The sequence below is a fragment of the Rhinoraja longicauda genome, chromosome 6, assembly GCF_053455715.1.
Source record: "Rhinoraja longicauda isolate Sanriku21f chromosome 6, sRhiLon1.1, whole genome shotgun sequence".
NCBI lineage: Eukaryota > Metazoa > Chordata > Chondrichthyes > Rajiformes > Arhynchobatidae > Rhinoraja > Rhinoraja longicauda.
The window spans coordinates 44,071,689-44,099,212 of record NC_135958.1 but is presented as its reverse complement, the minus strand read 5'-3'; the positions used below and the strand labels follow the sequence as shown (position 1 = coordinate 44,099,212).

General features: G+C 54.3%; 2 protein-coding genes across 4 annotated transcripts in view; one reads left to right on the top strand and one right to left on the bottom strand.

Moving 5' to 3' along the window:
• Nucleotides 1-22,229, top strand: part of kiaa0513 (KIAA0513 ortholog) — an 82,319-nt gene extending 60,090 nt beyond the window's left edge. For 2 of the 3 annotated variants that reach the window (XM_078400916.1, XM_078400915.1), the window contains exons 4-12: nt 5,000-5,073; nt 6,403-6,473; nt 7,112-7,283; nt 9,225-9,265; nt 9,911-9,983; nt 11,440-11,517; nt 12,257-12,337; nt 13,166-13,260; nt 18,240-22,229. In XM_078400916.1, the coding sequence (XP_078257042.1) occupies nt 5,000-5,073; nt 6,403-6,473; nt 7,112-7,283; nt 9,225-9,265; nt 9,911-9,983; nt 11,440-11,517; nt 12,257-12,337; nt 13,166-13,260; nt 18,240-18,289 (735 nt within the window). In that variant the 3' untranslated portion in view covers nt 18,290-22,229. The remainder of the gene's footprint in view (nt 1-4,999; nt 5,074-6,402; nt 6,474-7,111; nt 7,284-9,224; nt 9,266-9,910; nt 9,984-11,439; nt 11,518-12,256; nt 12,338-13,165; nt 13,261-18,239) is intronic. The other variant, XM_078400917.1, reaches the window with a different exon arrangement.
• LOC144594437 (uncharacterized) overlaps nt 21,240-27,524 on the bottom strand; it is a 33,229-nt gene continuing 26,944 nt past the window's right edge. The window contains exons 7-9 of the mRNA XM_078400913.1: nt 26,935-27,045; nt 25,827-25,953; nt 21,240-25,498 (exon numbers count right to left, since the gene is read on the bottom strand). Coding sequence (XP_078257039.1) covers nt 24,657-25,498; nt 25,827-25,953; nt 26,935-27,045 — 1,080 coding nt within the window. The 3' untranslated portion in view covers nt 21,240-24,656. The remainder of the gene's footprint in view (nt 25,499-25,826; nt 25,954-26,934; nt 27,046-27,524) is intronic.

Here is a 27,524-nt window from a genome sequence, read left to right as displayed (position 1 = left end):
TGGGAACATGTTTCCTGCCTCTAATGTGTCCAATCCCCCTAATTATCTTGTATGTTTCAATAAGATCCCCCCTCATCCTTCTAAATTCCAGTGTATACAAGCCCAATCGCTCCAGCCTTTCAACATACGACAGTCCCGCCATTCCGGGAATCAATCTAGTGAACCTACGCTGCACGCCGTCCATAGCAAGAATATCCTTCCTCAAATTTGGAGACCAAACCTGCACACAGTACTCCAGGTGCGGTCTCACCAGGGCCCGGTACAACTGTAGAAGGACCTCTTTGCTCCTATACTCAACTCCTCTTGTTACGAAGGCCAACATTCCATTGGCTTTCTTCACTGCCTGCTGTACCTGCATGCTTCCTTTCATTGACTGATGCACTAGGACACCCAGATCTCGTTGAACTCCCCCTCCTCCTAACTTGACACCATTCAGATAATAATCTGCCTTTCTATTCTTACTTCCAAAGTGAATAACCTCACACTTATCTACATTAAACTGCATCTGCCATGTATCCGCCCACTCACACAACCTGTCCAAGTCACCCTGCAGCCTTATTGCATCTTCCTCACAATTCACACTACCCCCCAGCTTAGTATCATCTGCAAATTTGCTAATGGTACTTTTAATCCCTTCGTCTAAGTCATTAATGTATATTGTAAATAGCTGGGGTCCCAGCACCGAACCTTGCGGTACCCCACTGGTCACTGCCTGTCATTCCGAAAGGGACCCATTTATCCCCACTCATTGCTTTCTGTATGTCACCCAATTTTCTATCCATGTCAGTACCCTACCCCCAATACCATGTGCCCTAATTTTGCCCACTAATCTCCTATGTGGGACCTTGTCGAAGGCTTTCTGAAAGTCGAGGTACACCACATCCACTGACTCTCCCCTGTCAATTTTCCTAGTTACATCCTCAAAAAATTCCAGTAGATTTGTCAAGCATGATTTCCCCTTCGTAAATCCATGCTGACTCGGAATGATCCTGTTACTGCTATCCAAATGCTCAGCAATTTTGTCTTTTATAATTGACTCCAGCATCTTCCCCACCACTGATGTCAGACTAACTGGTCTATAATTACCCGTTTTCTCTCTCCCTCCTTTCTTAAAAAGTGGGATAACATTTGCTATCCTCCAATCCACAGGAACTGATCCTGAACCTATAGAACATTGAAAAATGATCTCCAATGCTTCCACTATTTCTAGAGCCACCTCCTTAAGTACCCTGGGATGCAGACCATCAGGCCCTGGGGATTTATCAGCCTTCAGTCCCATCAGTCTACCCAAAACCATTTCCTGCCTAATGTGGATTTCCTTCAGTTCCTCCATCACCCTAGGTTCTCCGGCCCCTAGAACATTTGGGAGATTGTGTGTATCTTCCTCAGTGAAGACAGATCCAAAGTAACGGTTTAACTCGTCTGCCATTTCTTTGTTCCCCATAATCAATTCCCCTGCTTCTGTCTTCAAGGGACCCACATTTGCCTTGACTATTTTTTTCCTCTTCACGTACCTAAAAAAACTTTTGCTATCCTTTATATTATTGGCTAGTTTACCCTCGTACCTCATCTTTTCTCCCCGTATTGCCTTTTTAGTTAACTTTTGTTGCTCTTTAAAAGAGTCCCAATCTTCTGTCTTCCCACTCTTCTTTGCTATGTTATACTTCCTCTCCTTAATTTTTATGCTGTCCCTGACTTCCCTTGTCAGCCACAGGTGTCTCTTACTCCCCTTAGAGACTTTCCACCTCTTTGGAATAAATTGATCCTGCAACCTCTGCATTATTCCCAGGAATACCTGCCATTGCTGTTCTACCGTCTTCCCTGCTAGGGCCTCCTTCCAGTCAATTTTGGCCAGCTCCCGCCTCATGCCTCTGTAATCCCCTTTGCTATACTGTAATACTGACACTTCCGATTTTCCCTTCTGCCTTTCCATTTGCAGAGTAAAACTGATCATGTTGTGATGACTGCCTCCTAATGGCTCTTTTACCTCTAGTCCCCTTATCAGATCAGGATCATTACACAACACTAAATCCAGAATTGCCTTCTCCCTGGTAGGCTCCAGTACAAGCTGTTCTAAGAATCCATCTCGAAGGCACTCTACAAACTCTCTTTCCTGGGGTCCATTTCCAACCTGATTTTCCCAGTCTACCTGCATGTTGAAATCTCCCATAACCACCGTAGCATTACATTTTTGACATGCCAATTTTATCTCCTGATTCAACTTGGATGTCGAACGATATAGTAGGATTGATTCGGAAAAAAAGGGGGGCTTTTGGAAGGCATAAAGAACTTAAGGCACAGGCATCATTAGAGGAATACAGAAGGTGTAGGGCGATTCTTAAAAAAGAAATTAGGAGAGCAAAAAGGGGCCATGAGATAGCACTAGCGGGCAAAATAAAAGAAAATCCCAAAGTGTTCTATAAGTATATCAAGGGTAAGAGGATAACGAGGGAAAGAGTGGGGCCCATCAGGGACCATAGTGGAAAGCTGTGTGTGAAGCCAGAGGATGTAGGAGATGTTTTAAATGATTTTTTTGCATCTGTTTTTACGAGGGAGGAGGGCGATGCGGACTTAGAAATGGAGCAGGAGGGTTGTGATGTTCTTGAGCATATTGCTATTGACAGGGAGGCAGTGCTGGAGGCTCTGGCAGGCTTAAAAGTGGATAAGTCTCCGGGCCCTGACGAGATGTATCCCAGGATGCTGAGAGAGGCAAGGGAGGAGATTGCGGGGGCTCTGGCACAAATTTTCAGAGCCTCTCTTGCAACAGGGGATGTACCGGAGGACTGGAGGATAGCTAATGTGGTGCCATTATTTAAAAAGGGCAGTAGGGATAAACCTGGGAACTACAGGCCGGTGAGTCTGACATCGGTGGTGGGGAAGCTGCTAGAAAAGATTCTGAGGGACAGAATCAGTCTTCACTTGGAGGATCGAGGGTTAATTAAGGATAGTCAACATGGCTTTGTTAATGGAAGGTCGTGTCTGACTAACTTGATTGAATTTTTTGAAGGGGTGACCAAGGAGGTAGATGGGGGTAGTGCAGTGGATGTGGTATACATGGATTTCAGTAAGGCTTTTGACAAGGTCCCACACAGGAGACTAGTCAAGAAGGTAAGAGCCCATGGGATCCAGGGCACCTTGGCAAAATGGATAAAAAACTGGCTTAGTGACAGAAGGCAGAGGGTGATGGCAGAAGGTTGCTTCTGTGACTGGAGGCCGGTGTCCAGTGGGGTGCCGCAGGGATCGGTGTTGGGTACCTTACTGTTTGTAATCTACATTAATGATCTGGATGTCAACGTACAGGGCATGATCAGCAAGTTTGCAGATGACACAAAGTTAGGGGGGGTGGTGAATAGCGAGGAAGGGATCTGCAAGCTGCAGGAAGATATAGATGAGATGGTCAGATAGGCGGAGCAGTGGCAGATGGAATTTAATCCTGAAAAGTGCGAGGTGATGCACTTTGGCAGGAATAACTTGGAGAGGGAGTACACCATGAATGGAAGGACCCTAGGGAAGACAGGGGTACAGAGGGACCTTGGAGTACAGGTACACAAGTCCTTGAAGGCAGCAGGACAGGTGGACAGGGTGGTCAAAAAGGCATATGGGTTACTGGCCTTCATTAGCCGGGGCATCGAATATAAAAGTAGGGGGGTAATGATGGAATTGTACAGAACACTGGTGAGGCCACAGCTGGAGTATTGTGTACAGTTCTGGTCACCACATTATAGAAAGGATGTGATAGCTTTGGAGAGGGTGCAGAGGAGATTCACCAGGATGCTGCCAGGGATGAACGGCCTCCGCTATGAGGAGAGACTGAGCAGACTGGGGTTGTTTTCCCTGGAGCAGAGAAGGCTGAGAGGGGACATGATCGAGGTGTACAAGATCATGAGGGGCATAGATAAGGTAGATGGCGGGGAACTTCTTCCACTGGTGGAAGGTTCAACAACGAGGGGACATAGATACAGGGTAAGGGGAGGGAGGTTTCGGGGGGATGTGAGAAAGAACTTTTTCACCCAGAGGGTGGTTGGAGTCTGGAACTCACTGCCTGGGGTGGTGGTGGAGGCGGGAACACTCACAAAGTTTAAGAGGCATTTGGATGGGCACTTGAAATGCTATAACATTCAGGGCTACGGTCCAAATGCGGGAAAATGGGATTAAAATTAGACTGTGTTTGGTAATGGGCGGCACGGACACGATGGGCCGAAGGGCCTCTTTCTGTGCTGTAGGACTCTATGACTCTATGACACAAGCTCATTAAGTGCCCTTCACCCTGGCACTGGGTAATTGCCAACGATAACCACCCCGTTGTGGGATAGACAATAGACAATACATGCAGGAGTAGGCCATTCGGCCCTTCGAGCCAGCACCGCCATTCAATGTGATCATGGCTGATCATTCCCAATCAGTACCCCGTTCCTGCCTTCTCCCCATACCCCCTGACTCCGCTATCCTTAAGAGCTCTATCTAGCTCTCTTGAAATGCGGGGATGTGGGGGAGGGGAGCGAGAGGATCGGGGGAGACTCACAGGGAGAACATGCAAGCCCCCTAGACAGGAGGTGAGGATTGTAGCCGGGTGCCTGGTGCTGAGAGGCAGCAGCTCTGCCAGCTGCCACAAAAATGCCCCAGAAAACTCAATTACTGCACCAGCAGCTATGGGGAAGCATGCACCAATACCATGCTGCAGGCTTTGCTGTGTCTACAAGCAGTAGAGAGGGGCAAGGCAGATTCAGCAGTGTTGCCCGGGATGGAGGGTTTCAATCGCTGGATGGCCTGGGCCCTTGTTTTCTGTGACCAGAGGGGTTGTAATGTGGTGCGCACTGCAGGGGAGGGGGAGACTCAGCGTTTGGGAAGTGTGGAGATGATTACTTGAATTGTCAGAACGTAGGTGGCCACGGGCTGGTGCTGGGAAATGAGATCAGTGGGCAGGTGATGGAGTGATGGGCTGAACGGCCTGTTTCTGTGCTGCCTTACTCTAATTCTGACTCCTTCCCTGTCTCTCCAGCGGTGCCATTCCAAATGCATTGCCGAGCATGCCTTCTACCGACTTGTGCAGTCCTTTGCTGTGGTCTTGTTCGAGTGAGTATGTCTTTAGTAGTTATCACAAAAAGCTGGAGTAACTCAGCGGGCTAGGCAGCATCTCGGGAGAGAAGGAATGGGTGACATTTCGGGTCGAGACCCTTCTTCAGACTGATGTCAGGGGAGGGGGCAGGACAAAGAAAGGATGTAGTTGGAGACAGGAAGGCAGTGGAAGAACTGGGAAGGCGGAGTGGAAAGAGAGGGACAGAGGAGCTATCTAATGTTAGAGCTTTCTGAAGAAGTCTAAAGAAGGGTCTTGACCCGAAATGTCACCCATTCCTTCTCTCCTGAGATGCTGCCTGACCTGAGTTACTCCAGCATTTTGTGAATATATACCTTCGATTTGTACTAGTATCTGCAGTTATTTTCCTACTCTAAAGTTAGAGAAGTCAATGTTCATACCGCTGGGGTGTAAGCTGTCCAAGCGAAATATGAGGTGCTGTTCCTCTAATTTGCAGTGGGCCTCACTATGACAATGGAGGAGGCCCATGACAGAAAGGTCGGAGTGGGAGGGGGAGTTGAAGTGCTGAGCTACTGGGAGATCAGGTTGGTTAAGGCAGACTGAGCGAAGGTGTTAAGCGAAACGATCGCCAAGCCTGCGTTTGGTCTCGCCGATGTAGAGAAGTTGACATCTGGAACAGCATGGAGATATCTTTAGTAGTTGTTGATAAAATGTATTTCTCCAAAATGCATATACCACATACCAGAACATCCTGCATATAGTGCATTGACCCTAGCCAGCCCTTCTACACAATGCACTGCCAACACCCAGCCAACCCCAGCAGCACCTTGCAGACACACTACCTTAGATTGCAGAGAATGGTTTAGTTTAGAGAGACTGCGTGGAAACAGTGCCATCTACCCACTGAGTCTACGCCGACCAATCCACTTTAGTTTAGTTTAGAGATACAGTGCGGAAAGAGGCCCTTCGGCCCACAGAGTCCACGCCGACCAGTGATCCACGCACTCCATCACTATTCTACACACGAGGGACAATTGACTATTTTACAGAAGCCAATTAACTTACAAACCTGCACATATTTGGAGTGTGGGAGGGAACTGGAGCACCTCGAGACAGGGAGAACGTACAAACTACGTACAGACAGCACCGTAATTAGGATCGAACCCGGGTTCCAGGCACTGTAACGCAGTAGTTCTACCGCTGCGCCCCCGAGGTTCACAGGGCAGCCTTGCAGGAATCACACCTCCTGCAGCCACCCCCCAGTCACACCAGCCTGACCCATGGAGCTGCTCCTTCTGTCTGGGAGTGGGAGGTCGAGGGGTGTATGTGGTACGTGGAGACTACAGTGCGTGCTATGTCCGTTGCAGATGCTACCAGCGGGATGACTTTGGACCGGCCAAGAACCTGATGACCATGTGCTTCACCTTCTACCACATGGGTGAGTGAGGCAGCAGTAGGAACCGAACCGAACCGAACTGCTGTCGACCACGGAGCCGATGATATCGGGCGTGGGGCGCTCCTCCTGCGGCCTGTTGTGGGGTAAGGAGTGCAGGGCAGCTCAGGAGAGCTACAAGCCCTCAAGCTCCATGGCTCACTCGGACTTTGAGTCAACAAACCATTTGACAACTGGGTCGATGCATTGTGAACATGTCCTCTGGAAGTTCACGCAGCTCCCACTGAGATGTACCCAACATCCCAGCCCAGTGCCTTTTCACCTGTGGATCCAATCACCACTGTGCACTTTGCTGCAGCCTCCAGCTGTTTGAGCCTCTCTCCATCCTGGCCCACTTACCCCTGAGCTCTGAGCTCTCCTGCCCCCGGCTTTGCACGTGCCTGCAACACAAAGAAGGCTCGGATTTAGTGGCAATAGGTGCAGCTGTCAGCAGGGGCAGCACAGAGCAGGCTGCTGGAGGAACTCTGTGTTCAGGCAGCGTCTTTGGAGGGAGCAGATGGATCACGTTTGCGATGGTTCCTTTGTTCAGACTAATCACGATTCAAAACGTGCGAGTGGGGGTGGCCAGGCTCCCAGCTTGTGTGTGTGTGGGTGTGCTGACACACTGTCTCCTCGCTCCACAGGTAAGCCACATGCAGGCGTGCTGGAGTTGCAGCGGAGGCCCGCGGGCACCGCAGAGCGGAGCGGTAACGGCTGGCTCGCTCGGAGAGACATCCCGGCTCAGCTGCTGAGAAACACCGAAACCGTGAAAGGGTTTTTCGGGGCTCTGGAGATGAAGCTGAAAGTGAAGAACGGGTGAGTGTTCCCTGTCTCCAGCGCGGTTCTGAACCCTGCTGCTTCGCTTCACAAGATAGAAGCAGAATTGGGCCATTCAGCCCATCGTCTACTCCGCCATTGAATCATGGCTGATCTACCTTACTCTGTCAAATCCATTCTCCTGCCTTCTCCCTGTAACCTTTGACACAGTGGGCCAAAGGGTGTGCTGTACAGCTCCGTCTCTGTAACAAGGCCAGGACCATCCCTGTGGGGTGATTGGACTTGTCTTGGCCTGTGACAAGCATGGACCAGCTCCCTCACCTCACTGCTGTGCTCATTCTACCTGAGCTGCCCTTGGCTCCCAGTCCAGCCTCCTCTGTATCCAGTGATAATCTTGGTCAACCGGTCAGCATGGCTTGACCAGTGCTGTACTGCAGATGAGACTGACCCTGTCAATTACTTATTGTGTGCCGAGGGAGGGAACTCACCAACTGCCCACAGTATGTGAGGGCAAGGAATTGTGTTTCTAACATGGTGGTCTGCAGCACAGGGGCTCCACAGGGAACAGTTTTGGCTCCTTTCCTGTTCACCCTGTACACTGCGGACTTCATGCACAGCTCAGCCAACTGCTATCTGCAAAAGTTCTCTGACGACTCTGCCATTGTCGGCCTCATCACAGACGACGATGACAGGGAGTACGGAGAACTGACCCAGGAATTTGTGGACTGGTGCCAGCGGAACCACCTCCAGATCAACACGGGGAAAACCAGGGAGATGGTGGTGGATTTCTGCAGGTGCAGCCACGTCCCCCCGACACCGGTGAACATCAAGGGAATGGACATCGAGAGAGTGGACTCTTATAAGTACCTGGGTGTTTACCTGAACAATAAACTGGACTGGACTGATAATATTAATGCACTTTATAAGAAAGGCCAGAGCAGACTGTACCTGCTGAGGAGACTCGGGTCCTTTGGAGTGCAGGGGGCACTGCTGAGGACCACCTTCCACACTGTGGTGGCATCAGCCATTTTCTATGGAGTGGTCTGCTGGAGCAGCAGCATCTCAACTGCTGACAGGAAGAGACTTGATAAACTGATCAAGAAGGCCAGCTCTGTCCTGGGATGCCCCCTCGACTCAGTGCAGGCGGTGGTAGAGAGGAGGATGATGGCAAAGCTGGTCACTGCTGGACAATGACTCCCACCCCATGCAGGACACTGTCACTGCACTGAGCAGCTCCTTCAGTGACAGACTCCTTCACCCCAAGTGTGTGAAGGAGAGATATCGGAAGCCCTTCCTTCCCGCTGCCGTTAGACCGCACAACCAGCACTGCTCCCAGCACACCAGATAATTACTGTTTTTAATTTTTTTTGATGAATGCTTATTTATTTTTGCTATCCACTTTGCTGCTGTAACCCTGCAAATTTCCCTGTTGTGGGACGAATAAAGGATTATTATTATTGAAGAGTAGCAGCCCCTCCCCCAGGGGGTGAGAGTAGCAGCCCCTCCCCCAGGGGGTGAGAGTAGCAGCCCCTCCCCCAGGGGGTGAGAGTAGCAGCCCCTCCCCCAGGGGGTGAGAGTAGCAGCCCCTCCCCCAGGGGGTGAGAGTAGCAGCCCCTCCCCCAGGGGGTGAGAGTAGCAGCCATCTGGGTGGGACAGACCCATGCTGTGCCCGTGTCTGACCCGAGCACCCTCTGAACTCTGGCTAATAACGTGCACCTAAAGCCTGGGAACTACAGATCAGTGAGCTCGCATCCGGGGGAAAGGATACCTGGGTGAACCTCCTGACAGGGACCAGGAGACTGCGGACGCAGGAATCCTGAGCAAACAACAGTGCTGGTGAAGGGTCCTGACCCGAAATGTCACCTATCCTCTTCCTCCAGAGATGCTGCCTAACCCGCTGAGTTACTCCAGCACTTTCTGTCCATCTCCACTGTTTAGCTGTTGCACAGCCACTAAATCCGAGCCTTCCTTGTGTTGTAGGCACATGGAAATCCGCAGGCAGGAGAAGACCGAGCACCGGGGTAAGTGATTCATTAACCTCACCGCTTGTCTTCCTTCAGCTCTGTGGGGCTCTGGTGTGTGGGTCAGTTTGAGGGTCTCTCCCTGTGAGACTACAGCGTGTCCATGTAACCGGGGAGAGGGGCAGTGGTGTAGGGGGCCCTCAGACATTGTATAATCCTGGGGAAGCAGGAAGCTGTAATAGAGAGGTTCAAAAACTGAAGAGTCTCTCCTTGACTGATTGCACCTGGTCAGTAATCAGAGGGACAGATGTGGGGATCACATTAGCAATCTGAAACAGTGCTGGGAATGGTGAGCAAGCCAGTGGCATACGTGGCAACTTCTCTCACCCGAAACGCCAAATGCCTCTTCCCATAGATGCGGCCGAACCTGCGGAGTATTTCCAGAATCTTCTGCCTCTGTACAGATTTAGAGAGACGACGAGATTGCTCTTACGTTAGTAATCGGAAAGCCGCAGGGAGGAAAAGGAGGAAGGGAACTGGGCAGGGGTTATTCCAGCACTCTGACGCAAGGATCTGAGCGGAATGGCGTGCAGAGAATGTGGGGACCGTGGGATGAAGAGTCGGGCTGGTGGTTCCTGTGCCAGTCAGTGTGTGGGTGAGGGGTGAGCTGACTGAAGAGCACTGTGTTTCTCTCTCCACCCTCAGGGGGGCAGCAGATTGCGGAGGACACGGGGGTGAAGATTTACCTGTACACTCACCTGAAGCAACAGCCCATCTGGTAACTTGCCTCTTCACCCAGGATTATTCTAGAATGCTTACACTACAGGAGAGGGCTGTTCGGTCCATCGTGTCCATGCCAGCCTCTTCCTCGTGACCTTGCACATTTTCCTTCACTGAACTTTATCCAATTCGCTCTTGAAGGCCATGGACACTCAGGGTCATGGCCATGGACGGGGTGGTTGGGAAGGCCTTCATCGGTCAGCATATTGAGTACAGCAGTCTGGACATTTTGTTACAGCTGTTGGTAAGGCTACATTTAGAGGACTGCGCACAAGGAGAGACTGGACAGGGTAGGTCCTTTTTCCCTGAGAGGTGATCTTTTGTAGATTTATAAAATCATGAAGGGCATAGATAAAAGGAACAAAGATTAGAGGGCAAAGGTTTAAGACGAGAGGGAAAAGATTGAAAACGGAATCGAGGGTCACCTTTTCCAAAAGGGTGGTGGGTAAATGGAACAAGCTGTTGAACCAAGTGGTAGAGCGGGTACATTCATAATATTTATGGTATTTGGACAGATACATGTATAGAAAGTGTTTGCAAGGAAGTGAGACTAGCTGGGTTGGACAACCTGGTCGGTGTGATTGAAGGGGCTGTTTCCACGCTGTATCATTCTGTCCCCATGCCTTTATAAACTAGAAAGGTTCACAAAGATGTTGCCTGAATTGGAGGAATTGGATTCTAGTGAGAGGCTGGATAGACTGGGACTGTTTTCCCTGGATTGTGGGAGTCCGAGGGGTGATAGAGCTGTGCCAGAGTAGTTGATAGGATAGACAGAGTTTGTTTGCCTAAAACTAGAGTATAGGTATAAGGTGAGAGGAAGTTTTTTAAGCGGATCTGAAGGGTAATTTTTTCACAGGCAGTGGTTGATGTGTGGAATAAGCTGCCAGAGGGGAAGATAAACAGGATAGAGGCACTGAGCAGGTACTTAGATGATCAAGGAATGGAGGGATTGGAAATTGAAACAGGCAAGAGGGAGAAGTATGGAGAGTCATGAAGGTCGGCATAGACACAATGGGCCGAATGGCTTCTTTCCGTGCTTTATTTTTATTTCCCTCTGGCCTATTCCTGAATTCAACCATCCCGACCTGTGGCCGTCTGTTGAATTCTTGGGTGGGCTGCGTGGCTCCACTGTCCCAACCATCACCTCCTGCTGATCGTCACTGTTCCACTGCGTGGCTCCACTGTCCCAACCATCACCTCCTGCTGATCGCCACTGTTCCACTGCGTGGCTCCACTGTCCCAACCATCACCTCCTGCTGATCGCCATGGTTCCTCGTGGCCCCCGGTTGCTGCCACACGATCTGTAATTGGTAAACTCTTAATGCTTTGTAAGTTGCCCGTTGCTAGTTTATTGTCACACTTGGAAGGTAAAGTCTCCATCTGCCGCTGGATATTGTGCCTTTGTAGTTCACCTTACCCAGAGCCCAGTCCCACTCACTGTCTCTGTGTCACAGGCACAGCCTCAGGTTCTGGAACGCTGCCTTCTTCGACGCCGTTCACTGTGAGCGGAGGAAGCGATCGCCCACTACCAGGTACTGAGCATTATATAAACCATCGACTCGGCCTCTCTCCCCAAGTCATAGAGTGATATAGTGTAGAAACAGGCCCTTCGGCCCAATTTGCCCACACCTGCCAACATGTCCCAGCTACACTAGTCCCACCTGCCCACGTTTGGTCCATATCCCTCCAAACCTGTCCTATCCATGCACCTGTCTAACTGTTTCTTAAACGTTGGGATAGTCCCAGCCTCAACTACCTCTGGCAGCTTGTTCCATACACCCACCATCCTTTGTGTGAAAAAGTTACCCTTCAGATTCCTATTAAATCTTTTCTCTTTTACCTTGAACCTATAAGCTCTGGTCCTCGATTCCCCTACTCCTGGCAAGAGACTCTGTGCATCTACCCAATCTATTCCTCTCATGATTTTGTACATCCCACATCGTCATGCGCTCCAAGAAATAGAGCCCAGCCTACTTAACCTCTCCCGATGGCTCACACCCTTCGTACTGGCAACATCCTCTTAAATATTTGCTCAACCCTTCCAAGATTAACAATATCAACCCCCGCCTGCCCCGCTCCCACAAGTGGGGGGAATCACGGTGTGGAGGGCCCTCAGTGGGCGGTTCACCGCACCCACTCGGAGATGGGAGACGGGTTGCCGCGGTGCCGGCGTGAGGTAGGGGACTGATGATCTTCGCCCTGCACTCCCCAACGCACCGTGCATGGGGGCCTGACCTGAGCTGAAGGAGGTTAATTCGTGATTGTCTGCAGGGAGAAGTGGTGCCACATGACCCCAGAGGAGAGAGACGACACACATCGCTTTGACGAGAACATAGCCTTCGGCCAGCTTGGGTAAGGCCGGAGAGTGGGAGCGGCCGTGCGGGGAGACGGAGCGGCCGTGCGGGGGGGGGGGGGGGGGGGGGAGCGTGCGGCGGGGGAGCGTGCGGCGGGGGGGGTGAGCGAGCGGCGGGGGGGGAGGGGGGAGAGGGAGCGGCCGTGCGGGGAGAGGGAGCAGCCGTGCGGGGAGAGGGAGCGACCGTGGGGGGGGGGGTGAGCGAGCGGCGGGGGGGGGGGGGAGCGTGCGGCCGGGGGAGAGGGAGTGGGCGTGCGGGGGAGGGGGGAGAGGGAGCGGCCGTGCGGGGAGAGGGAGCGGCCATGCGGGGAGAGGGAGTGGCCGTGCGGGGAGAGGGAGCGGCCGTGCGGGGAGAGGGAGCGGCCGTGCGGGGAGAGGGAGCGGCCGTGCGGGGAGAGGGAGCGGCCGTGCGGGGAGAAGGAGCGGCCGTGCGGGGAGAGGGAGCGGCCGTGCGGGGAGAGGGAGTGGCTGTGCGGGGAGAGGGAGTGGCTGTGCGGCCGTGCGGGGAGAGGGAGCGGCCGTGCGGGGAGAGGGAGCGGCCGTGCGGGGAGAGGGAGCAGCCGTGCGGGGAGAGGGAGCGGCTGTGCGGGGGTGGGGGGGGGAGCGAGCGGCGGGGGGGGGAGCGAGCGGCCGGGGAGAGGGAGGGGGGAGAGGGAGCGGCCGTGCGGGGAACGGGTGATCAGCCGTGTGGGAAGCGGAGTCTGGGCGTGGGGAAGGGTGCTGATGATTGAGTCTGTGTGCATGAGTTGCAGTGCGTTGCTGTGTGCGGTTCGGGTTGGAATGAATGGGAATGCTGGCTGTGAGTCTGACAGTACATTTGGCCCCAGGACTTTCACGTACAACATGTTGGAGTTCGGGCTGAGCAAGGAGCTCTGCACCAACTTCCTGAAGAAGCAGTCGGTGATTGGGAATCTGAATCAAGGTGAGCACACGGTGACCATCATCCCTGAGGAGTGGAAAAAGCCAGGAGTCAGACTGTCCATGGGCACCAACCACAAACCCACTGCCTCACACAGCCACTCTAATGGGACAGTGTAGAGGGAGCTCCCATCAGAGAGTCTGTGTCAGTCAGTGGGTTTGAGTCACACTGTCCCATTACACACCCCTGGGGTCAGACACAATGTAGAGGGAGCTTTACTGGTTTTTTTCTTTCCAAGGACTTTATTCAGTAATTGCATATTACAGTGTACCAGAGATACAAAAACGTTCAATAGTCACATTACATCAGGCAATCATTATAATACAATAATAACATCTTTATCTGCAATACACTTGCCCTCCCGTGGCGACCAGCGTTCACGGAGGCCTCCAGAGTCCCCATGGACACGGCCACCCTCACAGTTACAACACCCCACTCCCCCTGAGGAGCAGCGCGCTGGCTGAAGGTGACCAGATTCCTAACTCTTAAGGCATCTCAGTAGAAGCTGGGGAGATCCCGTGTGGCGGGTCGACTGATGCCCGCCACAGGGACTCGTGAACCCCCACTAAGCAACGGCCCTGGCAGAAAAAAATACATGGCCAGAGTGTGCCATCTGGGAGGGTGCTCTGCGTACACATACCTCCGCAGAGTCCTGAGACGGAGAGCCGCCACCTGGGTACGCACACATACCAAGGACTGGCCACCCTCCTCTAACGGGAGACTAAGGACCTCTGTGGAAACCCAGTGCTTCCTGTCTCCCCAGAAGAAACTCACCAACCTCTTCTGTATCGCGGTGGCAAAGATAGAGGGCGGGACAAGAGTTGCCAGCCGTTACCATAACATAGAGGTCACCAGCTAGTTTATGACCATCACTCTACCTTGAAAGGAATGAACTCTGAGCAAGCCTGACCAGCGCCCCAGCCGGGCGACGACTTTTGTCTCTAGCTCTTGCCTGTTCGCCGGCCAAGCATCCTCAGTGTGACTCAGGTAGACCTCCAGGTAGAGGAGGTGCGTGGTGCTCCACGCATAAGATGTCATCTCCGGCAGGAAGTCTACCTACCACTGGTCCACTAGAAGTCCGGAACACTTACTCCAGTTGCTCCTAGCGGACGATGCAGCCGAGGAAACCTGCTGGCATTTGCGCATCCTCCGCAGGTCAACAGGATCGGTCAACGTAAGGAGTACATTGTTGGCATAGGCCGAGAGAAGCACCTCCACCCCCGGTCCTGGTAGAACCAGGCCTGTCAACCGCCTCCGAAGAAAACACAGGAATGGCTCCACACAGACCGAGTACAACTGACCGTCTACGAGACACCCCTGGCGTACCCCCCTCCCAAAGTGAATGGGAGTCAACAACGCACCGTTAACCTTCACGAGACACTCCGCTGCGGTGTACAAAAGCCGGACCCAGGCCACAAAATGTGGTCCAAATCCGAACGCTTGCAGCGTCCCCAAAAAGTAGTCAAATACCTTCTCCTGATTAAGGGACAGAAAAGCAACTGACTGATGAGCCCCTTGGGACAGATGGATCAGGTCCTTTACCAGGTGGATGTTGTTTTGAATGGACCGGCCAGGGACTGGTCCAGGTGGATCAGTTGGGGCAGTACAGAGTCCAGGCGATTTGCCATTGCCCGTGCCAAAACTTTATACTCTGTGCTGAGGAGAGAGATCAGGCCATCCAATCTCAGAGTCCTGCCCCTTGGTCGACCCTCGCGTAGTCCTTTCCCACCACTGCCTTAGGGAAAGGCCCATGCCTCTCTCCAACACCTATAACTGCCTGAATGAATCCCGGAACCGGCCCGGTGAAGGAGTGGAGCCGCCGGAGCCTTCTGCCCTTTCAGACACAGGGCCCCAGGTGGGGGTCAGACACGGGGCTGTGGGTGGGGGTCAGACACAGGGCCGTGGGTGGGGGTCAGACACAGGGCCCCAGGTGGGGGTCAGACACGGGGCTGTGGGTGGGGGTCAGACACGGGGCTGTGGGTGGGGGTCAGACACAGGGCCGTGGGTGGGGGTCAGACACAGGGCCGTGGGTGGGGGTCAGACACAGGGCCCCAGGTGGGGGTCAGACACGGGGCCGTGGGTGGGGGTCAGACACAGGGCCGTGGGTGGGGGTCAGACACAGGGCCGTGGGTGGGGGTCAGACACAGGGCTGTGGGTGGGGGTCAGACATGGGGCTGTGGGTGGGGGTCAGACACGGGGCTGTGGGTGGGGGTCAGACACGGGGCTGTGGGTGGGGGTCAGACACAGGGCCCCAGGTGGGGGTCAGACACAGGGCCGTGGGTGGGGGTCAGACACGGGGCCGTGGGTGGGGGTCAGACACGGGGCTGTGGGTGGGGGTCAGACACGGGGCTGTGGGTGGGGGTCAGACACGGGGCTGTGGGTGGGGGTCAGACACAGGGCCCCAGGTGGGGGTCAGACACGGGGCTGTGGGTGGGGGTCAGACACAGGGCCCCAGGTGGGGGTCAGACACGGGGCTGTGGATGGGGGTCAGACACAGGGCCCCGGGTGGGGCAGTCAGTCATCTCACTGTCGATGGACTCTACGTCCTCCTCCTCCTCCCACTCAATGTCTGGCATGTTCCTACCCTCAGCCACCTTGCTCACCCCTCCCTGTGAGGTGGGCGGGTCGGCCACATCACACGTTCCCCCCTCCGTCACCATCCCACCCCCAGGATCAGTGACGGGGGCAGGTACCGGTACCTCTAACTGTGGCAAGCTGCCTGGTAAATGGCCAGGCTCCCGCACACCCCCACCGCCCTCTGTAACTGGATTGGGGGCAATGAAGTCGGAGGAAGTCCCCGGGGCGGGCAGTGAGGGGGCGTGTCTAGAGTCCAACCGAAGGACACGATCCGAAACGACCCTGTCCTCCTTCGCACCCAGGGCACCCGGCCCGGCACCGTCACCCAGAGAGTCCCCGTCCCCCACCACCAGGGGAACCACCTCGCTCTGGCCCTCAGTGGGCGATGTTCCCGGAATCTCCCCTGCTCCCTGGGGGTGGTGGGGCGGGTGGGGGGTGGGGGTAAGGGAGAAAAGCCTTCACGGGCCACCGTGGTAGAACCAGCAGCCCCAGATGGGCCAGCAATGCTTTCCTGGACCACCTTGGTAGAACTGGCAGCCCAGGTCCTGGGACAATTCCTACGGAAATGCCCCACCTCTTTGCATGCATGACAACGCGCTTGGCCCGTGTTCCAGAACACACGATAGAAGACCATCCCACTCCACATCAAAACTCCCCTCCGTGTACATCCCCTGTGCCATCTGTATATACACGCGGCGTTTGAACGTGTATATATGCTGCATCTCAGGGTCATCAAACCTGCACAACAGTTTGGTGGGCCCAGACCATACCTCCCCCAGTTTGGTTATATGTGGGAGCAGGAGCGCATCCGGAACATAAATGGGAACGTTGGACAGAATGACCGGCAACACGGGATCCCACCATGGGCCCACCGCCGCGAGATTCCCGCCCACCGTTATCCCCCCCCTTTCCAGAGCCACCGACTGTTCAGTCTTTAGTATAATGACCACCGCGCCTGCCACTATGGCTTTCTTGCCAACAGTCTCGCCCAGTGCGTATTGAAAGGCCTTGAAAGGAAGGTTGCTCTGCAAGTGCACTTTTACGTCATGTGTACGCCCCAACGACTCATGGGCCTCAGTCTCGGAGACTGCCGACCGTACGGCAGCTGCATAACTCCCAGGGGCTGCCAGAAAACAAAAAGTAGTTTATAAATCAAAGCAGTCTTTCTGCTGTTGCTGCACCTCCATGCTTTCGCAGCAGTTCAATAGTCTTGCGAAGGCTTTCTTGGAAAAGCAACAGAAGCAGTCTCCTCCTGATAAGATAGGAATATCTGTGCCAATCCTCCCGTCGTCGAGAAATTGAGTTTCCGGAGGCTTCTTCCCCAGCTCTCTGTCGCCTCCGCTGCTTCAACGAAAATCCAAAGCACTGTTGCCGTACTTACCCGGCACACCTGGACCGGGCAAAGTCGGTGTGGGAGGGAGCTTTCCGATGTTACTGACCACAAACACCGCTCTAGACACAGCTCCCACCAGTACAAGTGCATCCTGGCCTTCCGCCAACCACTGCCGCTCCTACGACGTTCCAGATACACGGACAGTTCCTCACTAATTAGAGGAATCTTTGAACAAAGAAAGTCTCTGCAGTCCGACAAACCTCCGAACCGCAACGTCTGACCGCTTTCATTCCTCCTCGCCACACAAATACTTCCGAAAAGTTCATCAAATCCTCCCCGCCAGCAGAACACCTCTCCTGTCTGACCCTGGGGGGGAATGTGTGATGGGGCGGTGTAGAGGGAGTGTCACTCTGTGTCTGACCCTGGGGGGAGTGTGTGATGGAAGTGTAGAGGGAGCTTCACTCTGTGTCTGACCCTGGGGGGAGTGTGTGGGGGGGAGTGTCACTCTGTGTCTGACCCTGGGGGGGAATGTGTGACGGGGCGGTGTAGAGGGAGCTTCACTCTGTATCTGACCCTGGGGGGAGTGTGTGATGGGGCGGTGTAGAGGGAGCGTCACTCTGTGTCTGACCCTGGGGGGAGTGTGTGGGGGGGAGTGTCACTCTGTGTCTGACCCTGGGGGGAGTGTGTGGGGGGGAGTGTCACTCTGTGTCTGACCGTGGGGGGGAGTGTCACTCTGTGTCTGACCCTGGGGGGAGTGTGTGGGGGGGAGTGTCACTCTGTGTCTGACCCTGGGGGGAGCGTGTGGGGGGGAGTGTCACTCTGTGTCTGACCCTGGGGGGAGTGTGTGATGGGGCGGTGTAGAGGGAGCTTCACTCTGTGTCTGACCCTGGGGGGAGTGTGTGGGGGGGAGTGTCACTCTGTGTCTGACCCTGGGGGGAGTGTGTGGGGGGGAGTGTCACTCTGTGTCTGACCCTGGGGGGAGCGTGTGATGGGGCGGTGTAGAGGGAGCAACTGTTTCTGGTTGTGAGGTGCAGACTTGCCCGCTAACCACATGTTGTGTTTGGGTTTGCAGATCAGTACAAGTTGCTGTGCGAGCACATCGAGCAGAAGGTGCTGGAATGAGGGAGTCTTCTGTGGAGCTGCTGTCCTTGGCAGGGGGGTTGCTGTGGTTGCTGCAGTTACTTGGGCAGTGACCTGCATCACAGCTCCACTCACACAACTGTTCATTGTTCACCCGCTGGCAGCGTGATGTGAAGTTGCTGGCACGGAGAGGGGCTGAGGCCTCAGCGGTCGGTGCTGCCCACTGGGGGGGGGGGGGTGGGCTGCACTCCAGTGCGGCCCCCATGCAGCTGGGCCGCTGCTCTGCGGGGCTTCCCAGTCCCACAAGCTCTGTCCTCGCTGCCCATGGTCCCACGCAGCTCCCACTGGGGCTGGCCTCACGGCAATTGCCCAGAGGGAGGAACACACCAACCTTGGCCTAGCTCCTCATATGTTACTGAATGCACGAACCAACGCTGGCCCACCTGCCGCAGGGCTCCCTGCCTCTGACCCATCGCTGCAGTGTGGGGGCGGGGAACGGGACGAATTAGCCGCCTCAGTGCAAATGCTGATCCACTGATGGTTTCCTTGAGATGGGATTTGTACAAGGACTGTTCATTTGCTTCAGTCCCCAGCCCCTGCCGTCGACTCCACTCCCCGTGTGCAGAGAAGCACAGGACCCGGGACTCATCGAGCTCGTGAAGTTCACCTTCTCCTCTGTGGTGAAGTGACGTTTACAAGCATTACTGTCTTCATATTTTGATGCCTTCTAAACACTGGGCCCATTCCGTCTGTTCCGTCCTCATCTGTGAAGCCGAACCGAGGTTTTGAGAATGCTGTTTTGGGATGTCTCATTGGATACTTTCTACTGGTATACAGTGGCTTGGTGGGTTACATTAACAATTATCGTGTCCTCTCACTGATACTGGAATGGTCTCAGCTGGTGCAGATACTCCTGCCGTCATCGGTTTAATTGGACTTGCGTGCAGTGTGAGAGAGAGAGAGAGAGAGAGAGAGAGTCTGCAGGAACTGTGTGTTCAGCAGCATTGGACCCAAGGGCACTAGGTGGGTTCAATCGCCCTTCCTGAGATGCACGGTGGGGAGTTACTGAGCTGGGAGTTTTCATCGTTGCCTTGAGATCCAGCAGGCGGCCTCTGGGCAGAGTCACCCTTAGTTAAACATCTCATGCTAGATTTTGCAGGGGAGACCTGCCCCAGTGTGATTCATGATTGAATCAGAGCTATCCTGCCTGTTGTTCAGCAGCTTGCAGGACGGTGCTGTACTCTGTTCCCTCACACTCCCCGTGTCCTTGCAGGCGTGGGAGAGTTAGAGAATGACTCTTCAGTGGATACCCAGCCTGCCTACTCTGCATGTCTTTCTGTGTGTGTGTATGGATATCTGTGTGTGGTTGATACGTTGGGTTTTCAGGACAAGATTATGGGCGACGGGGACTCGGCGCAAGGGGAGATGGTTAGACATAAAAACATAGAAAATAGGTGCAAGAGGAGGCCATTAGGCCCTTCGAGCCAACACCGCCATTCATTGTGATCATGGCTGATCATCCACAATCAGCAATCCGTGCCTGCTTTCTCCCCATATCCCTTGATTCCGCTAGCCCCTCGAGCTCCATCTAACTCTCTTTTAAATTCATCCAGTGAATTGGCCTCTACTGCCTTCTGTGGCAGAGAATTCCACAAATCCACAAGTCTCTGGGTGAAATAGTTCTTTCTTATCTCAGTTTTAAATGGTCTCCCCCTTATTCGGTCACATCCAGTGACTGTGGCACCTGGTTCTGGACTCCCCCAACATTGGGAACATTTTTCCTGCATCTAGGCACTGCCTCAAGAGCAGGGATGTCCTTCCTCAAATTAGGTGATCAAAACAGCACACAATACTCCGGATGTGGCCTCACCAGGGCCATGTACAACTGCAGAAGGACCTCTTTACTCCTAAACTCAAATCCTCTTGTTATGAAGGCCAACATGCCACTAGCTTTCTTCACTGCCTGCTGTACCTGCATGTTTACTTTCAGTGACTGATCATTCTCAATCAGTACCCCGTTCCTGCCTTCTCCCCATACCCCCTGACTCCGATATCCTTAAGAGCTCTATCTAGCTCTCTCTTCAGAGAATTGGCCTCCACTGCCTTCTGAGGCAGAGAATTCCACAGATTCACAACTGAAAAAGGTTTTCCTCATCTCAGTTCTAAATGGCCTACCCCTTATTCTTAAACTGTGGCCCCTTGTTCTGGACTCCCCCAACATTGGGAACCTGTTTCCTGCCTCTAACGTGTCCAACCCCTTAATCTTATACGTTTCTATAAGATCCCCTCTCATCCTTCTAAATTCCAGTGTATACAAGCCTAGTCGCTCCAGTCTTTCAACATATGACAGTCCCGCCATTCCGGGAATGAACCTAGTAAACCTTCGCTGCACACCCTCAATAGCAAGAATATCCTTCCTCAGATTTGGAGACCAAAACTGCACACAGTACTCCAAGTGCGGTCTCACTAGGGCCCTGCACAACTGCAGAAGGACCTCTTTGCTCCTATACTCAACTCATCTTGTTATGAAGGCCAACATTCCATTGGCTTTCTTCACTGCCTGCTGTACCTGCATGCTTCCTTTCAGTGACTGATGCACTAGGACACCCAGATCTCGTTGTACGTTCCCTTTTCCTAACTTGACACCATTCAGATAATACTCTGCCTTCCTATTCTTACCACCAAAGTGGATAACCTCACACTTATCCACATTAAATTGCATCTGCCATGCATCCGCCCACTCACACCTGTCCAAGTCACCCTGCAACCGCATAGCATCTTCCTCACAGTTCACACTTCCGCGCAGCTTTGTATCATCTGCAAATTTGCTAATGACAAGGACACCAAGGTCTTGTTGCACTTCCCTTTTTCCTAATCTGACACCATTGAGATAATAATCTGCCTCCTTGTTCTTGCCACCAAAGTGGATAACCTCACATTTATCTACATTATATTGCATCTGCCATGCATCTGCCCACTTACTCAACCTGCCCAAGTCACCATGCAACCTCCTAACATCCTCTTTGCAGCTCACACTGCCACCCAGCTTTGTCTTCTGAAAATTTGCTAGTGTAACTTTTAATTCCATCATCTTAATCATTAAAATATATTGTGAATAGTTGCAGCCCCAACACCGAGCCTTGCGGCATTCCACTCGCAACTGCCTGCCATTCTGACAGGAACCCGTTTATTACTTGCTTCCTGTCTGCCAACCAATTCGCTATCTATGTCAATACCCTACCCCCAATACCATGTGCTCTAATTTTTCCCACTATTCTCCAGTGTGGGACCTCATCAAAGGCTTTCTCAAAAGTTTTCTGAAAGTCTAGATACACTACATCCACTGGCTCTCCTTCATCCATTTTACTCGTCACATCCTCAAAAAAATCCAATTAGTCAAGCAGGATTTCCCCACCATAAATCCATGCTGATTTGGACCAATCCTTTTACCACTATCCAAATGCACCGTTATTACCTCTTTAATAATTGACTCCAGCATCTTCCCCACCACTGATGTCAGGCGAACTGGTCTATAATTCCCCGTTTTCTCTCTCGCTCCTTTCTTGAAACGTGGGAACTGATTGGGCCTATCGTGGATATTCCTGTCTTACCTGTTTATCCCACCAGCCTGCCTGTGCCCAATGCTGCCCACACCACTGCTAGTGACCGCAGATGATGCACTAGCTGGGTATTGGAGCTCAGTTCAGCTTTGATTTGAGGCTGTTGCGATTGGGATGGTGCTTTTCTCTCCCACGAGGAGTGGTTTTCCCCAGGCTGGACCTGGGGGCCATTCTTGCAGCAGTCTGCCCATGCCGGTGGGGACCAGAGACTGTGTCGACGGCAGAGCCGCTGGTCACCAGAGCAGAGTTCCCACAGTGTCTGTTTCTGCCAGTGTGGCTTTGTCCATGTTGCTATCCACACCTTGATCTCCAGCCGGCCTTGTGCCTCCTGATTGTCTCGTTCTGTGCCTGTGATTCTTTGAATAAATGTGTTTCTCAATGAATAATGAGAGGTCTCTGGTGCATGAGTGCCTAGTGTGTGGGTCACAAAAATAGGTGCAGCAGTAGGCCATTCAATATGATCATGGCTGATCATCCAAAATCAGTACCCGGTTCTTGCTTTTTCCCCATACACATTGATTCCGTTAGCCCTAACTCTCTTGAACACATCCATTGAATTGGCCTCCACTGCCTTCTGTGGCAGAGAATTCCACAGATTTACAACTCTGGGTGAAAAAACTTCCCTCATCTCAGTTCTAAATGGCCTAACTTTATTCTCAATCTGTGACCCCCCTGGTTCTGAACTCCCCCAACATGGGGATTTTTTCCCCTGTATCTAGCCTGTCCATCCCTTCAAACAGTCATGTTTCTATAGGATATCCTTTCATCTTTCTAAATTCTAATGAGTACAAGCCCAGTTAACCCAATCTTTCATTATGTCAGTCCCGCCATCCCGGGAATTAACCTGGATGACGCCGCACTCCCTCAATAACAAGAATGTCCTTCTGCAAATTAGGAGATCTAAACTGCCCACAATAGATGTGGTCTCACCAGGGACCTGTACAACTGCAGTCCTTGCTCCTAAACTCAAATCCTCTCACTATGAAAGCCAGCATGCCATTAACTTTCTTCACTGCCTGCTGTGCCTGTATGCTTGCTTACGGTGACTGATGTATAAGCACACCCAGGTCTCATTGCACCTCCCCTTTTCCTAATCTGACACCATACTCTGCCTTCCTGTTCTTGCCACCAAAGTGGACCACCTCACATTTATCCACATTATACTGCATCTTCCCAGTCACCCTGCAGTCCCAATAGCATCGTCCTCACAGATCACACTGCCACCCAGCTATGTGTCAGCTACAAACTCTGAGAAGTTACATTTAATTCCCTAGCCTATGTGTTAATATATATTGTAAATAACTGGGGTCACAGCACAGCACCTTGCAGCCCCCTCTAGTCACTGCCAGCAATTCTGAAAAGGACCCATTAATTGCTATTAGGTTTCATATTTGCCAGCCAGTTCTCTAACCAGCCAGTACCCCACCCCCAATACCATGTGCTCCAATTTTATACACTAATCTCTTGTGTGGGACCTTGTCAGTGGTATTTTGATAGTCCAGACACACCACATCCACTAACACAATGCTCCAAATAAGGTCATAGGTGATAGGAGCAGAATTAGACCATTCAGCCCAACAAGTCTACTCCGCCATTCAACCATGGCTGATCCATCTCCCTCCCAATCCCATTCTCCAGCCTTCTCCCCATAACCCTGGACACCCGTACTAATCATGAATCGATCTATCTCTGCCCTGAAAATATCAATCGACCAAATGTGGTTTAACCACTTTCCTAAAGCTGCTGCCCCACTTCCTGACTGTTATTTTCCACATCCCCGACTAATGAAGGCCAGATGGACGATTAAGTTGATGGGAAGTGAAGATTGTTGGCGGGCTGTGGGCGAGGTGCCACTGAACCTTCAGCCCAATACCGACCGGGGTGGATCTGTCAACAAACAGATCTTCACTGGACAGGCGGCAGGCAGCTTGTTGTAACGTGGGCAATGGTAGATCCAAATCATTTATTGCAAACATAGTCACAAAAGTCATGTTCAATAGCTCAAGTACTGCAGCGACGGGCTGGCTGGCTGCCTGTGTCGCGGGACCCACATTTGGCCCACAACTGACCCTGCAGGCCCAGAGTAAAGTGTTACTCCACTCGTCAACATCTTCACCGCTCTCGCCGAGGTGAACATCCATGCGGTCGGTCTGCAGCTGTCAGGGAGAGTCTGCTGGGGGGCCGGGGAGAGACGAAGGAGATGCGGACATGATTCACCAGGGCAGGGATAGTTCCACACTGCTCCAACCCTTGCGGAGAAAGTTCCTAAACCTCCCAACGCTGGAGCGGCTCCGGGACACGGCCTCCCGCCGACATCCCAAAACTCAAATCCACCATCTTCCACTCCCGTCGCCGGACCAGAGCGACGCACACAACCCGAACTAAACATGGATGCCACAGATGTGGCCGTGACTACGGCTCATGCCCCAGTCAGTCCCGACCCCAAGCGCTGTCTGTAATTCCCTCCAAAGATGCTGCCCGACCTGACCCGCGGAGTTGCTCCAGCGCCTGTTGTTCTCCGTGTCTCGGAATGACAAGAACTTTGCCACAGTTGAAATCCCAAGTTACTGGGGAAATGATCGCCCACCCCCGCCCCCACCCCGCCCAGTGAAGATGAAATGAGGCGAGGATGGCCAGGGCGCTGCGGGAACACAACCCCTGCGGCGAGCAGGCGGGCGGAGCGCTGCCGGGAGGAGGGAGGTGTTTGCAGCGCCGACCACAGCCCCGCGCCCTCGACCCCGCAGTGTAACGCTGCCGATGCCCGGGCTGCCCGGTGCTGGGCGGCAGCGTTAGTCAGAGTTCCCGCCCACAGGGCTGGAGCCTGCGGCAAACTGTCCCACGCTGTTCCTCCGCGCCCAGCGGCCCTGCGCCGCGTCCTGGCTACAGAAGGGGTAATAGTCGTGGTCACTGGGGTCGGACGGCGGGGTCTCACCCCATTGCGGGCTTCCCTCCTCACTCTCCAGCACCGTCCACGACCGACCGCCGCCGCCCTTCAGCCGCAGATCCCAGGGCGGTGCCGCTGTGGGGCCGCGCTGCCGGTCACTGCCCGCTACAGCGGTCACCCCCCGGGGTCTCTGCCCGCCGCTCAGTCGCTCCAGCACAACCGTGGGCTGGAACTGCGGGCAACGGGCGAGATGCTCCCCAACCTCCCGCGGCAGCGGGGCGCTGGACACGCGCTGGGGGTCGAGGCCCCGGTCCGCCCCCCCGCCCCCGGACCCTCGCTCCTCGGCGCCGGGGCCCTTGGACGGTCCGGCACGACGGGCTCCTGAGTGGCTGCACGGATCACACAGGGCGGCGGCTCCGGCTCCGGCTGGGCGGGGGTCCGTCCGCTGGTACTGCAGGGGGTCCGGGGGGGGTCGGGGCAGCGTGGGACAGCGCCACTGGTCAGAGTGCAGGGCGGAGACCGGAGACTGGGGACAGCCTGACCCAGCGTCCCCGCCGCCGCCCCCCGGGGCCCGCACCGACATCCCCGGGGAGCTCGGAGCAGGTGGGTGGGGTAGGCGGTCAGGAAGGGTCCAGCTGCGATCAGCGAGGGGCAGCTGGTCCGGGGGGGCCGCGCTCCCCATCGTCAAGCACCGGCTACCCAGCGGCGCCACTCCACGCTCCGGCTCCGGCTCCGTCCCATTGGTGCCTGGAACACAAGGCGGTTTTTCAGTCCTCAGTCCCAGGCGGCCCGGGGCAGGGAGACCCCAACCGTGTCCTCGGCTACACGGCGCTGCCCGCCCCTACCCCTCCCCCTCCCACCCCCAGCCGGACCCCCTCTCCCCGCCCGTCTCACTCTCCCCCCCCCCCTTCCGTCCCTCTCCCCATCCCCGCCGGACCCCCCCTCCCCGCCCGTCTCACTCTCCCCCCCCCCCCTTCCATCCCTCTCCCCATCCCCGCCGGACCCCCTCTCTCCCCCCCCCCCTCCCGTCCCTCTCCCCCTCCCCCTCCCCGCCGGACCCCCCCTCGCCGCTCACCGCTGCCGTGTCTGCGCCCCCGTTGCTGCTCTGGGTGGAGGAGGTGATCGTGGAGGGTCCGGCTGCGATCGGCTCGGGGCTGCTGGTCCGGGGAGAGGCTGCCTGTGTCCATGGCGCTGGCTCGGGGCTGTCACCGGGAGAAGGGGAGAGAGGTCAACATTGCTGGAAGGTTAGATCGCGCAGCATCCAGAGAAAGGGAACCGAGTGGGGAGAGAATTGGCTTCATCGAAGGAAGCAGAGGGTGACTGACGGTGGAAGCAGTAAACAGGAACTGCAGATGCTGGTTTACACCAACCATAGACACAAAGTGCTGCAGTACCTCAACGGGTCAGGCAGCATCTCTGGAGGAGTCTCGACTAGAAAGTGATGATGGTTCTCAAAAATTACCACAGGATCTTGATGGGTTGGGCAGATAGGCTGGGGAATGGTTAGAGTCAGTGTGATAGTGTGGAAACAGGCCCTTTGGCAACACGTCCCAACTTGTCCACATGTTCCTGCCTGCGTTTGGTCCATATCCCTCCAAACCCGTACGATCCATTAAATATCAGACCCACACATCACTTTTAAACTTTGCCCGTCTTACCTTAAGAAAAATTCCAACAGGCCCCAGTGTGATTTGAACTCACGACCCCTGGTTTACAAGACCAGTGCTCTCACCCCTAAGCTTTGGAGGTTGATGGAATTTAATACAGAGAAGTGTGATATGTTGTATTGCGGGGGAGTGTTGTAGAGCAGAGGGATCTCGGAGTGCAGGCTAGCTTGTTCTTTGAAAGTGGCATCACAGATAGGTCTGGAGGCCAAAAAGGCTTTTGCACATTGGCCTTTATCAGCCAAAGTATAGAAGTTGGGAGGTCATGTTGCAGTTGTATCAGACGTTGGTGAGGCCACGTTTAGAGTAATGTGTCCAGTTCTGGGCATCACGTTATAGGAAAGATGTCAAGCTGGAGAGGGTACAAAGATTTACGAGGATGTTGCCAGGACTTGAAGGCCTGAGGCTGAACAGTCTGACACTGTATTTCTTAGAGCGCAGGCGGGTGAGGGTGATCTGATAGAAGTGTTGGACATGAGGGGGAGTGAGGAGGGAGGCCCCAGGGTGAGGGGGGGTTACCTGCTCAATGCGGGGGGGCGGCAGGACGTTCTCGATCCTCTGCAGGAACTCCCAGAGCAGCTCCTCGGCAGCGGCCATGAACACGGCCCCAAACTCCTGCTCCACATCAGCCTGTGAGACAGAGATGGTCAACGCCGCCACAACCCCCCCCCCGACACAGACTACCCCCCCGACACAGACTACCCCACTACCCCCCGACACAGACTACCCCACTACCCCCCGACACAGACTACCCCCCCGACACAGACTACCCCACTACCCCCCGACACAGACTACCCCCCGACACAGACTACCCCCCCGACACAGACTACCCCACTACCCCCCGACAGACTACCCCCCGACAGACTACCCCCGACACAGACTACCCCGACACAGACTACCCCCCCGACAGTCTACCCCCCGACACAGACTACCCCCCGACACAGACTACCCCCCCGACACAGACTACCCCCCGACACCGACTACCCCCCCGACACAGACTACCCCCCGACACAGACTACCCCACTACCCCCCGACACAGACTACCCCCCGACAGACTACCCCCCGACACAGACTACCCCCCCGACACAGACTACCCCCCCGACAGACTA